The sequence below is a fragment of the Anticarsia gemmatalis genome, chromosome 16, assembly GCF_050436995.1.
Source record: "Anticarsia gemmatalis isolate Benzon Research Colony breed Stoneville strain chromosome 16, ilAntGemm2 primary, whole genome shotgun sequence".
NCBI lineage: Eukaryota > Metazoa > Arthropoda > Insecta > Lepidoptera > Erebidae > Anticarsia > Anticarsia gemmatalis.
In genome coordinates, this window is record NC_134760.1 from 1323712 (window position 1) to 1341026 (window position 17315).

Sequence of the window (17315 nt, forward strand, 5' to 3'; positions counted from 1 at the left end):
ATTGCTTCTCGTTTTAGATCTGGTTTGTGATATGTAGTTATGTTTTAAGTGGTTGGAGTAGATAAATAGGTTTTTGGTTAAATTCAAAATATATCATTTTTGTCTGCTAATAGATATGCCTTAGTATAATTATAATTATTATCATTTATGTAAGTTGCTAGCTATGCAGAAAAAAATAGAAAATGCTTTCATAAATACGCAATTTCTATCATGTTAGATATAACTGCAGTTAACATATCGTGTAGTTATCTACCCATGAAATTTACACTATGTAAAAAAAATATCTACTTTGGGAATGATCGTACAATTAGTTATCAATTTAAATTAGATCCAAAAAAAGACCAATTTTATGATAAATCTAGACAATTTGCTTCTGGTTGTTTAGTTTGAAAGCAGTATAAGGTTTTAAAAGAACGTTTAATTTCTTTCATGGATATTCACATATATTTTTTATTTTTGTAATTGCCTTCAAATACATTTAGATTCCCACCCATTTTAACGTCATACAAAAACAAAAAAACCTCATGAAACATTCAAAACGATAATCTTCAGTTTATACCTCACTAACGTTCCGAACAAACAAACGTTAAGATAATGTGATATTAACTTCGTTTTTATAGCTCGTTATCATTTCACTTGAACATTCCAACGAAACTGGATATTAAGTGAGAATAAAGGTATCTGGGTTATGATAATATTGGTTTTATTTCTGTTTGTTCAAAAATAAATGGAAGACGTAAAAATTATATAGTCAGTAAGGATATTTTAACTTCTTTACAGATGGTCTATCTAACTATTGTGTTCCTAGCCAAATTGCAAGGTTCCACTCGAGTGCAGACCTTACTTTAATATTTAAAGATAAATTTATTGCATAATTGTGTATGTACGATGTAGCGAAAAAGGGACTGAATGTGAAAAACAAAACATCTTTGACTTTAAACTTTTGAGTATCTGCATTCTAAATTACATTGAAATCTGTTCAGTGGTTTAGTCGTGAATACGTCACTAAATTAGGAACTGAATCTAATGACGAGAGCAGAGTCGCACGGTACAGCTAGTTACAAAATAAAACTTCAATAATTGTGTTTTAATTCAGTCTAATTAAAATTGCGTTAAAGTCCAACAGAAGCGCAATAATAAAACTGAAATTATATTCCTAACTTACACTATTCTTTCAAAAGCAACAATCCCTATTCCTTTATCAAAGAATTCTCACAAAGATTCTCAGAAACCCTATTAACATGCAACAAGCCAACCAAAGAGGTGACAATATTTGCATGCCATGAATATTTATAACGTAGTTGCAAAACTTAAATAAGCTTTCGAAGAAAACTTGCGGAACGGCTATCGATGTACCTTGAGTTTGTTAATTAACAACATTGGAACATTGGAGCAAATACGGAACAAGTCGTGTCTCGTTGCCGTTGGAACATTGTTGGAACAATTCTTAGTGCTAAAGATTTTTGTTATTGGTTCTGTATATTTTATAGCTTTTTTTGTTAAAGGTTTCTGTTGCGAAGTGTCTTGAAGAGAAGTATGAATAGAGCAATTGATGTACGTTAAGTTTGTTAATTAACAACATTGGAACATTGGAGCAAATACGGAACAAGTCGTGTCTCGTTGCCGTTGGAACATTGTTGGAACAATTCTTAGTACTAAATGAAGATTTTTATTGACGGGTCCGTATATTTCATACTCTTTATTACTAAAATGTCTCTGTTTTTGCTAAAATATGTCTGTTAAAAAAGTGAGAACTATGAATGAAAGGCTATCGAAGTGCCTTAAGTTTGTTAATTAAGAACATTGGAACATTGGAGCAAATACGGAACAAGCCGTGTCTCTTTGCCGTTGGAACATTGTTGGAACAATTCTTAGATGCTAGATTTTTATTGACGGTTCTGTATATTTCATAGCCTTTATTGCTAAAATGATTTTGTTGCAATAGTGATAAGTATAAATAAGGCTATCGATGTGCCTTGAATTTGTTAATTAAGAACATTTGAACATTGGAAAAAATACGGAACAAGTCAGTCTCGTTGCCGTTGGAACATTGCTGGATCAATTCTTAGTAGGTAAAAGATTTTTATTGAGAGTTCTGTATATTGAGTTATTTTTAATAGAGTGATATTCATTGTTCTACCTCCTGGACAATGTCTGTGGTTTCTTTTTTTAGCTTCTGCTCGCAACTTTATCAGTATCATAATATTTTCCAGAATATTTTTTATCCTATGTTATTCAAGTTCTAAGCTTTTTGAGCGCCAAATTTCATCAAAATCCGTTCAGTAGTTACTGTGTAAAAGAGTAACAAAGAAACATACATCATCACCAACTTTCACATTAATAATAGTGGGATTCACTATCAAGATAGATAGACTATAGTTCTAAAGGTCTCAGTTGATTTGTAACAAAGTAAAGACAAAGGGCTTTAACTAATGCACCGAGATGGTCGTAAATCAATCCGCTACAGCTGTCTACTCGAGCGAAATTTGGTTAGTCTTGTAACTAAGGAAGTAGTTTTAGTGTAATCTATTAAATGTTTATGTCGTCAGATAGACTACTGAGCAGAACATTTGGGGGATATTTTTATGAAGCTTGTTGTAACCAGTAATGAAGTGAAAAGTCTCTTGTGATCTGTAGCGAACCGATTATAATAATATATTCTTCTACTAATATACTAATATATAGTTAATACGTAGCCAATCTCTAAGCTAAGATTAAGAATATTTTACAGAAATTAAAAAAAACTTTATTGTATTTTGTTTGGTTCTGAACTCAAACCCGAGACCTCGTGATTATCAGTCACATATAGCACCGCTTTGACTACCGAAATAGAATGATTTTAGAATTGTTTTTGCTAGATCAGCTACAGTTTTAAATTTTTCGGGCTGAAGACATTTTTGTTTAGCATATTTTAAAGGCTGTAAAATTTTTAGTCTTACGTGAAGTGTAAACTTAGAGATTTGTTAATTTAATCAAACAGTGCCAAGGCAGCAATAAGCGAAATATTCTATAACAAAAACAACACCGTATTTATATATTTAGGACCTTTTGAAAAGGAACCCAAAGGTGAGGTACAGCAATTTCTTACAGTTTCCACTTGAAATGGTACTCGAAATAAAACAAAGTTCGTCCGTATCTTAGTGAAGAGATCGTGATCATATTTTTTGTAGGTTTTCTTTTACTTTTCATACCTTTTGTATACTTGAGAATTGTATTAAAATTCCTGCAATACCTATTTAAAATTGTAGGTAGTTTCAATCACACTGAATTTAAATTTAATACGTGAAATTAACGTGAAAATAAAACTGTTTCAATATTATCGGATAAACTTACCTAATGACAATAAAATCAAGGTAAATAATGCTTACTGTATTAGTTATGTATCGTCAATCTTAAGTATTAGTCAATGACTGAAATTATAATATGACACTTACGCTGATGCATTATTTTTTAAATACAATATTATGCTACAAGTGTGTATTGAACTATTCTTAATTTTACCGAGCTGAAATTGTTAACTAATAATACAATTAAATTACAAAAGTCCCATAGCACTTCCCAAAGCGGAAATCCGTTTGAGACACAAACAAAGGCCACCAAAACCACAAACACGGTCATTAATAGTAAAATAATAAAATTGCAATGAACAATATGCTCCGATAAAAAATCTCATGTCAATATTGCTAGGATAAAAAAAAAAACTAATCGCAAGTTTTCATCGAGACTTCGTAACACATCAACTTTGTACATAATCATTTGAATGTCACAGTGTAGTAAATTACAGGATTTCCATATTTAGATGAGAGGCAATCGTAACAGGGTTCCGTAACAGATATAAATCATCGATCCCTTCCCTGACCTTATCTCAATGCCTTTGAATGTAATGGATGCGCTAGATCTATGTGTATTGGATATTGCTTGTTTATTTGAGACCATAGTTTTGCTAGCTACTAGCTTGGAGTTACGATTTTTTAAAGATTAACCAAAAATTAGATAATTTTCAGTTCAATATCTCAGTGAGTTTTGGTTCTTCAGAATGGACTACGAGAGTGAATATTAATTTATTTATTCCCGGTTTCTAAATATATTTAGCGGTAGTTTATCTATTCAATAGCGTTATACGAGTTTAAACGCTATTGCCTCTGAAACCGAGGGTTAAAGCTTAATTGATATAAAACAAATCTTTCTTTTCCTATTGTAAAACCAACTTCTTGTAAGAATTCCTCTAGTATCAAATAACTTGTACATAGTACAAGCAGACAGTTAAATATTTGTATCCTGTGATAATTGAACACCATTATCTTTCAACGTTGAGGTAGTAGTGTGATCACTACTTAACTGCTGCATCGACGTAATTAGAAGCATTTTTACACCCAAATAATCAAACTTTCCATTCAAAAAGTAGGCTTTTAAGTATTATCTTTATATATATAATTCTGTAAGTGTGTATGTCACTGAACTTCTCTTAAACGACTGGACCGATTTTGATAGATTTTTTTGTGTGTGTTCAAGGGGATCTGAGAATGGTTTAGATTATTAAAAAAAGTTTAAAATTTTCAAATTAAAGGCGTGTAGACAGGACAACGTCTGCCGGGTCCGCTAGTTTAGTATAATATTGTCACCTCCATTACTTCACAGCTCTCAAATTCACAAACTAATCGGATCTTTGCTTATCGAGTGATCGTTAGTTAACCGTTCAATTGGATTGCTTGCTTATACTCAGCACTATTCACTATTGTTCGAACCGCTTTGTACACTGTAATTAAATTACATTGAAATAAATAAGATCAATTAAGTTGCTAATGAGAAATTATTTGTAGTATCTAGGTGCGATTCTTAGAGTTCGTGTCATAGTTTATGATTCGTCTTTGTGGTGCGGTCGGTGGTGTAACCGACTGCTAACCAAGATGACCCGGGTTCGATTTCTTGGTCAGACAAAGTGTTTTTGATCTTTTTCTAACTTATAAATATTAGATTATTTTCAATATTAGTGCAGAGTAAAGTGCTCGGTATATGGCAATAGGCTCTCCCCCTGTTACGTGAGAATGAGATTATAGTATTTTATACGCCTCTGTCTACTAGATAAAAACATCGTGATATTATATAAAAAAATCAGTCAATAATCCATATATTAAATACAATAAGATTTAAAATAGCAGAGCGTCACCAAGAGCTACTACTGTTACGTACCCTAGCAACAGTTTATAAGAACCTTTTATTCAAAAAAACCTCCAAAAATACCCTCAACCTTGACTACCCAAAGAAAAAGCCTTACAATCTCCCTTTTAATTGAAACCCATGGCATCAATAGCAATATTTCAGTGAGATATTCAACACAATCGTGTTTAAACAAAGAGCGATAATTAAGTACACGCTTTGTAAAGAAAATATTTCTTTTTCTTTGTTTTCTTACAAGTGGGTTGATATTTTCATTGGCTTTTGTTATTTTAATTTGGCTGGTTAATATTTTTTGGGGAATATTGGCAAGTTAAAATAGAAGGAATTAATTTTATATGCCGGACCTTTCGTATTCCGACCCGCGCCGCCTCAAAAATGTCCCATCTGCCGCGTCATTTTAAATGCACATTGCGTCTATAATCGCGCAGATATACGGTACGGTACTATACGAAGCTTCAAAAATTGGCGCGCAGACCTGCGTTTTGGCATACGAAGGGTTAATAAAACACGTACAGACTCGTCTGCCTTATAGTCAAAGCAGTCGTGAAGGCAACAGCCGATTTCAAGATATTTCGTTATATTCTGAAGTGCTTATCGTATATTTAAATTTACACACTGATATTGTAAAAGCAAAAATGATATCTTTATGTGTTTTGGTTTAATATGTAGGTACCTAACTTATTAAAAATCAAACTGTAGCTCGATTTTCTACTACTATCGACTACCGACAACCGGCTAGCTATCGAGAAATTTAACACGAAAATCTAAAAAAATCGTAAGAACTGTTTTGGAAGTACATTTTAAATGTCATTCTCGATATTCGACAGTATCGAATGTAGAGAATTGCGATAACATTAAATCATTTCGATAACATTTCACAAGAACTTTTGTTTACTCTTTTGGAAAAACGTATGTCAGTAATACAAAATTGTCGATAGTTATAATTAAACAAAAACCATATATAAAAGCTTTAAGCTAAAAAATAAGTTTATTAACCGTTAAAGTTAATTTCTATCTTAACTACTTTCATTGTTTAAGTTGCGTTAATGTATTCAGCAGTAAACGGGCGCTCAGACGTTATCCAATGCATATTAAATGCATACTGGCTTAAGAAGAGAATACAACATTATGTTTTTATGTAAATTTTACTTTATACGTGTAGGTAGTATGATTGTATATCCAGAACGTGGGTATTCTTGTTAAGGTTGGGGTTTCGATGGGTGACCTTTTAGAACAAACCATGCTACTGATCATAACGGTGGTATCTTGCAAAAAGGTTAGGTGTGTAGTGACCGGCGGTTCCGTGTGACAAGAATTATGGATGTCAATGAAGCGAAGGAAGTTTGTAAGGATGATACCAAGTGACGTTTTCTGGTCTCTGCCTACCCTAATTTATATCATATAAATAAACTAAAGATTCTATTCTAATCGGATTAAACGAGAAATAACCTAACTACGGTACTGGTTAGATCTATAAATATAATTTTTAAACCTATTGGGTACACCTTAGGCTTTAAAAGTTCATCCACTCTTTCATTAATTTCATAAGGGTTACTTTTGGCATATAGCCTTTTTCTCCTCCTGAATGTCTTTCTAGTTTCTTAAGAATCGATACAGTGGAAGTTGTAAAACCATGACAGATAGATCAAAAAACTTTCGCATTTGAAACATAATATGTATAATCATTTTTATTCTTATCTAGGCATGTGATCGTTCCTTTACAGCGTCCAAGCCAAAGAGCAAATGAATCTGCTAATGAGAGCCACGAGAGGTCCAATTATACAGCTTACCAAGATAACGTTTCTTTATTTAAATACCTCACCGTATTTACTCTGTGGCTTTGAATAATTGGCTCGCCTTCTTTGATGGGATCTGCTCTGGTAATGAGGGAGGTTCGTGAACTTTCTTTGGTATGAATCCTACACTTGAAATGATTGAACGCAGATGCATATAGAGAAAACTACTATTAATACGAGTATATAGCAACTATATTATAAATTGCTGATTGTACAATAAGCGCAGTTCATGCAAAATGTTGTAGGTTGTATCATGTCATTGGGATGTTCTAATCAAAGACCTTCTTGAGTCTACCTTAGTGCAACAAGCATTTTGATCACTGTGTCACGAAAGTATTAAAATACTAACTACATAACTAACACCTACGGCGCGGCCTCCATTGTTCGAATTCAAATTCCAATACGCAAAATATCGTAGTTTGTTTTTTACATAATAAAATTGGTTCACTTGTTAGATTTTAGTGCAATGATTCTGCCTTTTAACTGAACCAATTAAGCACTGCCAAGAAAAGAATATATTATTATCTACACAATGGAAGCAGGAATCAGTTTATCAACGTGGTCATTGATGTTTCTTTTCGACGAATTAACCTTACTTAAGTTAAAATTCTTAGCAACAAATTAATTTATTTCCCAAGCACTGCCAGACAAGATAAAGACGACTAATTCGACAAGGTTCCACCTCTAGAAGGTACAGGATTAAATTAGAACCCTCTAAATTCTAATCAGGTTTACAGTTTAGTTAGTGTTTGTAACTTTGTTTTGTGTGTTTAGCCGGTAGATACTACTAGATACCTACATATATACATATATCTACTTTGCCCTTAGGGAGAATGCTATAGTTTTGGGTTTAATTCCATATAACATTATGTTTTTTACTCAAAATATATAACTATTCATTTCTTCGTTGGCTGTAAAAGTATTTTGTAGGAAGCAAGTGTGAGAATTGATTCTAAGATCAAAAAAGCACTTTGAGTAAGTTCTTTGATCCATTTTTTGGAGTTGAACAATTCTTATCATATTGCCGTATTAAATAAATTAATAACCAAAAATGTACATATTTATTTAAATACTTAGTTTAGGCTATGCACTAACAATCGGTTTAGTAGATCCAAGGACATTAGCAACAAATTACTTTTTTATATTATTATTTATAGCTAAAGTCTTCATTATACCTAATATTATTCTCAACTTCCTTCCAATACACAATCTTCCTGGAATTGAATTACAGCTTCGCAAGTTACAGTGACGCACGCGAGCGTACAACTTAGTTAGTGATTCTGGATAGTGTCGATAGATCAGTATGAAGTTTTAAACTTGCGTGGTTTATATTAAGTTCTAAGTATTTTAGGATTAGTACTAACTTTAAACAAATTGTATTTGTAACGGTTTCGTAATTTTTACGTCGAAACACTACGTTTACGGTTACAAAAGTAAGTTGTGCAACTGCTTAACATGCGCTCTTCAGAAGTTCAATGGTTTGGGCAAATTTAAAAGCTTATTTTTTAATTTTCTTATTTTTTTCTATAAAAGATTAAACCAAATTCGATTAATATTGCTTCAGCTGTTTTAATTCATGATAGAGACGATAAAAAAACACATATTTACGTTTATAATAATTACATATATACATAAAATCATGCCTTTTTCCCACAGGAGGAGACAGAGATCGTAATACGCCACTTGTAATCCTTACATACTTCAAGTACTAATAATTACTTCACGATCCTTACAAACTGACCTGTATTATTACGAAACTATTCTCTGTAAATCAATAAATTCCCCAATAAACTTTCTAATCAATTCTCAAACACTCAAATAACGTCACTTCAGAGGCAGACGGAAATTCTTTCACTGAGGCATGACACCGGTGCATCCAATGCCTTTGAACGCTCCATATTGACGGTAATGAAACGCCGCGAACGCCGCAGACACCAGCTTTGTCGGAAGTTAGGGGATATACACACTTATATATGAGATACGATTCTTGACAAAATGTGGTTTCGGGAGTCAATATTTGAGGTGTGACGTCATCACAATAAAAATATTTTCAAGATTATTTTTTTTACCCTATTTTATCGTATGGTTAGTGGTCATCCTAGTTTCAATTTTTTTAGGGCAGTTGAGAGGTCTTTGCTATGATTTAACTAGTTCCTTATTGAGTAAATATGAGGAACGATTTTCTACGTTCCCTCCGAAGCACGAGATACGCCCGGAACGCAAATATTAAGAAGCAGCCCCTGTCATTAGGTAAAAAAAGATTTTTCATAGAAAAAGCAATAAAATAATGTTATTATGGTGAAAATAGCATCGACCAAAGGGTCGTAAAGTGCAGCAGAGAGGCATCAGTGGGTTATCAGATATTGCGTTCATAAAAAACGAATGTATCACTTTAGCGCCAAAATCGTGCATCAGAAAATATTTCGTAAAATCCTATTCAATAATTCTTAGTGACTTTTTCCCTTTTATCAAGTTATACAAGAACAATGAGACATAGATATAAAGTACAAAGAAATAATGTATTTTTAACAATATCATCGTTTAAAGGGTAACCATGCATTGAATAATTATGCGAAACGGGTTGTTAATTGAATTACATTAATCACCCCTCGACTAAAATACCGTTGTCTGGAACAGGCTTTATTGTTAGGGGTGTCAGAATCAAAATGACATTATTATTATTTCCATCAAGTCAATTGAAGATTTAGTCAAAAAAATATTATTTTTGTGCCCGATACTCCCGCGTTGTCTGCCTTAAGTTACTAAGCTTATACACCCGCAGTTGCTTTCATTTTGGCAAACCAGTTTCATTGAAACTAACAAAGCACACTGTGTTTGTCAAAAAAATGTGTACAATCCTAAGTTATAAAAAGTTAAGTTACATAGCAAACAACACAGCTCGCGTGTAGTCACAGACATCATGTGCTCTCTTTACAGTAGCGTGATTCGCTACAGTCTAAACTATCAATTATCGAGAGTTTCACATTTAAAATGTACTCCAAACATAATCATCGCGTCGCCCGCTAGAGACGCTGATCAGACATTTATATAAGTTTACTCGAAAGCTTGCTGACCTTTAATCAATAGTAGCAGAGAATCATGCAACACACAATTTTACAATTCCCACTAGGCCTCTTTGTTAGTCAAAAAATATATTTGGCAAGTTTGATTAAGCATTGCCCACAATATTGTCAACCCTAAACCCTGTCAATATTTGGTCCACAGATTGATTAGAGGCGTTCGAGCCTCCCGGTCAGTTATTTAATTATGTAACACTTTGAACCCTAATATGCGGGTCCCGTACAAATTTGCTGATCAACAGCGTTATCTATTTAGGAATTATTACTTACACAATAAAATGCGTTTTCTTGTTAAAATGTGCTTAATATCTTACATAATATTATTATATACACAATATCACGTCTTTGATACACAAATGTGAAATTAAAGTTTTCCATGTAACGAGCGTCAGGCATATTGTCATTATTATTTACCATTAACAAGTCTGTTCTCATTTTCTAAGAATAACTCAAAAACGTGGTACACTTTCAGGTATTACAGGCGTGATGTTAAGTACATTACATTATATAATAGTACATATAACATACTTATGGTTGCTGTAATTCACAACGCGATTCAAGTACGAGATCGAGCTATATATACCAAGCTTAAGTTTTCCGATATTTTCTCACTTGACAAAGGTCACTGACCCTCCCTATCAATCCCTTAGAGAATTCGTTTGAGGTATTAGAAGCCTTACTTATTTATTTATTAGCAACGTGAATAGAATTCTATGAGAAAATTCTTTTGTTTCCTTTTAAAAATAAGCTTCTATTGATTGTATTGTCCAAGAAAATGTATTGTAGTTTCCAATAAAGGTAGTCTTTATATTTTATGGAATTACAGGAGAGTATATTTTGAGTTCAATAATCTTTGGCAAGTCTATGCCATAGATAGGTGGTCATCTAATGGTAATAAATTGGTCTTTATACTTTGGAAGGCACGTTAACCGTGGCGTCGATCAAATTATGTTAGGTAGTTTGGCCAAGGCAAAGGTCTTCTTGTGGCCTGAACAAACACTTTTTCACAAGCTTGACATTCAACTTTACTAAAAAACGAAGTGTGTTATTGAACAGGGATAAATAATCACACAGTTTTCTTGTTTTTGTTTATTTAAACAACAAAATATAAAGTACAATAAACAATAAATTATAGATCAGTTTGAATTTGGCAACTTTGACTTAAATAACATAAATAAATAATGTTTTATACCTACCAATATGTTCTTCACGCCTCATTTCAAACGCTTCGAGCATATAATCAAGAAATATCAACTATTAAAAAATATTTTGCTATGATTCTCTACGAGACTGCTACGGATTTTCGTAGACCCGTTGCTACGAGACGTAGCGTCGTAGCACAACGAAGGTTAACGTAAACAGATGCCTTAGAAATTCAAAAGAATATTTTTGTTCAATAACTTTTTGTATATTGGTAAAGGTTTCCAATTTCGTGTTAATATTATTCTAGTACCAACAGATGTGGAACATTTCTTCATAATATGCTATTTTTTTACTTAGAAATGAGTCATGAAAAAAGTAGTAGAAATAAAAATTTCGAATATATTAAAGCAAGTTTTATTGACTTAGTTTAATCGACTTTATAATACAATTGACTGACAAATTAACCATTTTTTTTATAAAACATTTAGATAATATATTTTATACATACAATGTTATCCTTTCTAATGATTTGTTTATTATATTCTCTGCCAAAATAAAACTGATCATCAAAAACAAATAAAAACGATAACATTAGAAAAATATTCTAGATCTAAAATTATATTTAGTATACTAACAATGTTAAAGGGAATTTTATACAATACGATTTCACCGTGAACTGTGTATAAATTAATAAATAAGTATCTGAAAACCGTCACAAAGAAGGAGTCAAGGTTTTCCATTTTATAGATCCAGAATTATAGATTTCTTCAATCACAAGCTTTTATTGTAATTTATTCTCTAGTAGCAGAATCAACCATTTAACGAAAAACATCACCGTTATCGCAATCCATCCAAATAGTTTAAGTACCTACTACGTATTGTTAGTTCAGTCAATGTATTGTAAATTTCTTTGTTTGACATATGTATGTTTCTGGCTCTTTTCATAATTGTTATCTATTTAATTTTTGATATTTTACTTGTTTGGCACAATAAGAGCAAATCTTTTTCTATACGTTGGTAAATGTAGCTTTTTCATCTCCATTAAGTATATCTGTTTCAAAATTATTTTTACTATAAAGTTTCGACTCCTCTTTGGTGACAATAAACTACAACATCCAACATCGATTTAATACTTCTATTCGTTCTTACTTTCAAAAGAACTAAAACAAATAAAACAACACGATTCACGGTGAATTCTTCACAGTGACAATATAATTTCGGACATACATGTTAATATTTCACATCCAGTCACATTTTAGTATAACTTTGAACAGCCATCAGTAATTATATCCTATGTTACAACTATGTATCTATCTACAAATGTTTGGCACAGCTGAGATGAAGGGATTTTTTTGGCAATTTAATTTGGCAAATTGTTAATACTTTTTTTTAGAATATATTACACTGCTTACGACCTTTTGACCGATGATATAAGAAAACATTTTCATATTTAGTACTACTACTTAAAACAATCATAGTTTGTACCAAATAAAAATTACGGTAGGAACTTCGAAATCGAGAAATGACGTAAAGACGTCAACAAAATAAACAAAAAATCTAGCAAGTACTTATTATGCTTTTTACTAGATTATTCTGATCAAATCTGAAGATACACACAGGAATCCTTTAATTTCTGTGTGAAAATAATAATATACCAGTAATAAAAAACATATGACCTAGAAATAAAGAGTATCACAGCAAAGTGATAAGTACCATTAAAGATTATGGATAGGATAGTTTTATAGGTTATAAATATAGTCTCGATGTAGAGGAAAATTAATGTAATGCCAGAAAATTTTACAGCCTCTAGAATTGAAACATAAATTGGAGAGGTGTTTCTCCGTAATTTGATGTTGGCACTTTCGATATTTTATAAGAAGATTTTAAAGCACCTGGTAGAGATTCGGATGGTCAAAATTTTATTAGATTATAAAGTTTATATAGTAAATTACTAGTAGTTATAACTACCGAATATAATTGCAGTGATCATTGATGAAGTCAACGACCTTGTTTCAAAGATTCATCATTCAAAAGGTAGTCAGCAATATAATGTACCTAACAGTTAAGTTAAACAAAACAGCTGAAACAGAATATGATGATGAAATAAATTTCATAGATTCTTGATTTCTTTATATTGAAGACTAGATATTGAAATTATCCCTAAAATTGATTTCATTCAATCATCATATCTGTGTTACAAAAATTCGCTTAAAACGAAGCAAAATAATTCAGCAACAGCGATTTAAAGAGCAAGTTTTTTACAGTTTTTGTCGCAAATAATAAACCTTTGAATTATATTTATGTACAATAACAATCACTGTTTTGTCTTTCAATTTACAAAATATACAAAAATGTTCTAATTTTTCTTCATTCACGTACGATGCGAATAGCCTACATACTTTTGGTCGATAATGACTATAGTTCATTAAAAATATTGACGAAGGAAATAGCAGAATTATTAAAAAGTTTAGAATTTTGGTTTTATTTGGCTTCGATTTTGGCAGATCACTAACCTTACATATAGAATTTTAGCACTTGTATTTGGCAAGTAGTTATCTACTATTTACTCCGTCAATATTTGTTTCAAATAAATCAAAATCGCTACTTGCGACTGCTTGGTTACTTTTTACATGTATGTTTTATACTATGCTTTAGACTATCAACATTTATTATTATTGTTAGGACTTCAAAGAACATTTGCTATTTTAAATTGGACAAAAAATTATAGCTTACTTTGGCATTTTAGAATCTGCAGATATTTTTCACTTTGCCTTATATTACGGAGACATTTGATTATTTTTTTGGTCATTACACAATAATTACTTCTTACGTCATCTTAAGATTGAAAATGTATCATACATTATTTTTATTAAAATTACATTTTACTTTATTAATTTAATTTATTTTACTGTAGGATTTTTGGTGACAAATTATAATCTAAACTTTGAATATCATTTATATCTCTATTGCTTGCCTCATCTGCATTCACATAGCACCTTTACATTCCCATAACAATAAAAAAATCCAAGTGACTTATCCTAAACGATTTGACACAAATATATTAATGACTAGAAAAATCTAAGAAAAGAGATTTCAATATATTACAGATCCATAAAATCTAATGGGAGACATCGTTATCTATCGGGGTTTCACAGCTAGAAACATTTACAATCAACATTTAATAAGAATTGTTATTTGGACTACTCGGGCTTTCATCGTTTGAATTCACAGTACTACTATTGTCTATTAGATTCGAGTTAATTTCGTCTTTGATCACATTATCATTATCATTGTCATTATCTACTATTTCAGATATATTGTGATTGCTAGATTCACTGTAACCGTTCACATCGGTCTTGATTGATTCTTCTAAAGGATCACTGTCTTCTGATTCTCTTTTCTCTACGATGACTTCAACTCTTGGTTTGAAGATGTCATCTTTCTTGTCGATGTCTGGTGGTCTGACTGTCGAAAGGGTGCTGGATAGGAACGACGATTGCAGGTTGTAACCGGGCAGCAGCTTTGGTTGCAACGGCAGCATCAGGTCTAAGGAACCGGTGGTTGCAGGCCTTGGTTGCAGGGGTGGGGCGGTCAATAGAGGTGGTTGCAGAGACGCTAGCGATATCGCTCCGGACTGCATGTTGATTACTGGACTCTCGACTGGAAAGAGATAATTTGTGGTGACTAATCTCTAACTCTTAAAATACCCTACCTAATGAGCTTAGATGATTTAAGACTACGATTGACATTACTCAAACCTATATTGACATCTAATCTAATATCTACAACTAATCTGTTCTGTTTGTCTTGATCACAAAATACATTGGTCCATCATTGCTCCAATTTTTTGTCTTTTACATTTTATCGGAACCAATGTTTTGTTAGTATGAAATATTAAATTAGTTTTAACATATTCAGATACTCTTTCTGTTAAGAATATCGTAAGTTTTCTTTACGACTATTAAGAGCAATTCTACTTGGGTATTTGGTATTTTCATGCGATTCAAAACTGACAGGTTATATGCAAATTGTCCTAAAAAGGGGTAAAGTATAGTTTCTAAGGGTAAAAGAGCCTCATAGATCTGGACCGGGATTTACCTATGGGGGCTCTTGCTTGGAGCGGCTGGGTGGTGGTGGTCGGTGGTCGGAGTAGGTTTGTAGTCGGACCCTGAAGGGCTAGGCTGATCATATTCATGCCGTTCACACCTGAAATGTCACAATTGGTTGGTTAATTCAAAATTGTGCTTTGTTTTTTAGAAGTTCTTCTATTGTATAGAAAATGGAAGTACTCAAAGCCATCTGGAAGTTTTCAAAAGCTAAGTAAGAAATAAATGGTTTGGAGAATAAAAAAGTTGAAAAAAAATATACATGTACACTTTAAATTAGTGGGAGATTCGATAAATTAAAAACATCATTATTCGGTAATTTAAAAAAGTAGCAAAATGAACAATACAAATGCTAATGATTAAAAATTCCCAACCAGATCATCCCCATTATAAAAAAACCTCAATATTCGGTAAAATTAATTTTACTAAACTAAAGCAAAACAGAGAGCAGTTTTACCGCACTAACCAGCGCCATCTATCAACTACTAAACAATACTAAATCAACCCTCAACTCACCAAACTTATTGCCCCCTGGCGACAAATCCTTCAGAACGACAGGATGTTTCACGGCATTCACGCGTCGGTTGGAGGCGCTGGCGTCGCGTTTTCTCCTAGGCTGCTCCACGGGTAGCACTCGGCGTCGCTTCTTGGGGAGTTTTGAACGAGCCTGTAATAGATGGCGTTAAATTAAAGTTAATACATTGATACATAGTAATGGTAAAATAATTATATTTTAATACAAAAATGAGTATATATTTTTTAAGACGGTTACAAGTAAAGATTTTAAAATAAAACATTATCCATACTAATATTATAAATGCGAAAGTAACTCTGTCTGTCTGTCTGTCTGTCTGTCTGTCTGTCTGTCTGTCTGTCTGTCTGTCTGTCTGCTACTCAATCACGTCTAAACTACTGAACCAATTTGCATGTAATTTGGCATGGAGATATTTTGATACCCGAGAAAGGACATAGGCTACTTTTTACCCCGGGAAAATGACGCATTTCCCGGGACAATTCAGAAAATTCTACGAAGTCGCGAAATATCAATATTATAATGACATTGAATTAACAAAATTCCGTTGTCATGGCAACTGTTTTAATGGCGGATATGCCTTAGCGCGACTTCGTTGTACTAAGAGATATAAATAATATTGAGAATATTTTTCGTGAAAAAAAAAGCATATTTTATATCATCACGCTACGACCAATAGGAGCAGAGTACCTAACAGTAAAAAGTGTTACAAAAACATGGAAAATTCTGACCCATTCTCTCTTATGTGACGCAAGCGAAGTTGCGCGGGTCAGCTAGTATTTAATAGTTGAAAGATTGTGTTTTCAATATAACAGTACTTCAACATTGTTTTGACAAAACAAAAAAATTTGAACTTTATTTCAGCTGTTTTAAATAAATATTTCATAAAATGTTGTCGAAGTCTTTACATTGGGAGCTTAAATATTAATGTCCTCAATTCTTCTGCTTTTTGTGTTTTCTATACGTTCTCTTGTTTCTAACCACCAAAGTACATGTACCAACATCTTTTCAAAAGATGTCGCTATCCTAAAAGATCGTACTTGCGTAAATGTTACAAGTACATCAAATTTTATCTGCACCACGCATCAACGCTCCAAAGTAACATATGAGATTTTTATGAAATTTATTCAATAAGTGCTTACATGAACATCAATCACTCAACATAATATCGAGTATCGTGTAAGGATTTTAGTATCAAATTTTGATGTATTTCCTTCACAAAGAAGATGGTTACAAAAGGGGAAGATATTGAAAATTGGGTTTTGCCTTTGTTGTCAAGAAGGGTAAGGCCGGTCTTCAATGTTTTCAGGTGACTGAAATTACTTTCGGATATTATATTTAAAATTTGGCTTTTAGTCATACTGGTCGATGTTGATGGAAAATATTGCTTTGAAAAGAATATTTTAAAATTTCTTAAATCAAATTCCTAGAATTGTAAAAAAAATTAAATACGTCTAAACCAGCTAGCTAGAATTTCGTT

General features: G+C 32.2%; 1 protein-coding gene across 2 annotated transcripts in view; it reads right to left on the reverse strand.

Moving 5' to 3' along the window:
• Positions 1-11199: 11199 nt before the first annotated feature.
• Positions 11200-17315, reverse strand: part of LOC142979497 (potassium voltage-gated channel protein Shaw-like) — a 277268-nt gene continuing 271152 nt past the window's right edge. For both annotated transcript variants that reach the window (XM_076124428.1, XM_076124427.1), the window contains 3 exons: positions 15820-15970; positions 15296-15403; positions 11200-14857 (listed from right to left, as the gene is read on the reverse strand). In XM_076124428.1, the coding sequence (XP_075980543.1) occupies positions 14376-14857; positions 15296-15403; positions 15820-15970 (741 nt within the window). In that variant the 3' untranslated portion in view covers positions 11200-14375. The remainder of the gene's footprint in view (positions 14858-15295; positions 15404-15819; positions 15971-17315) is intronic.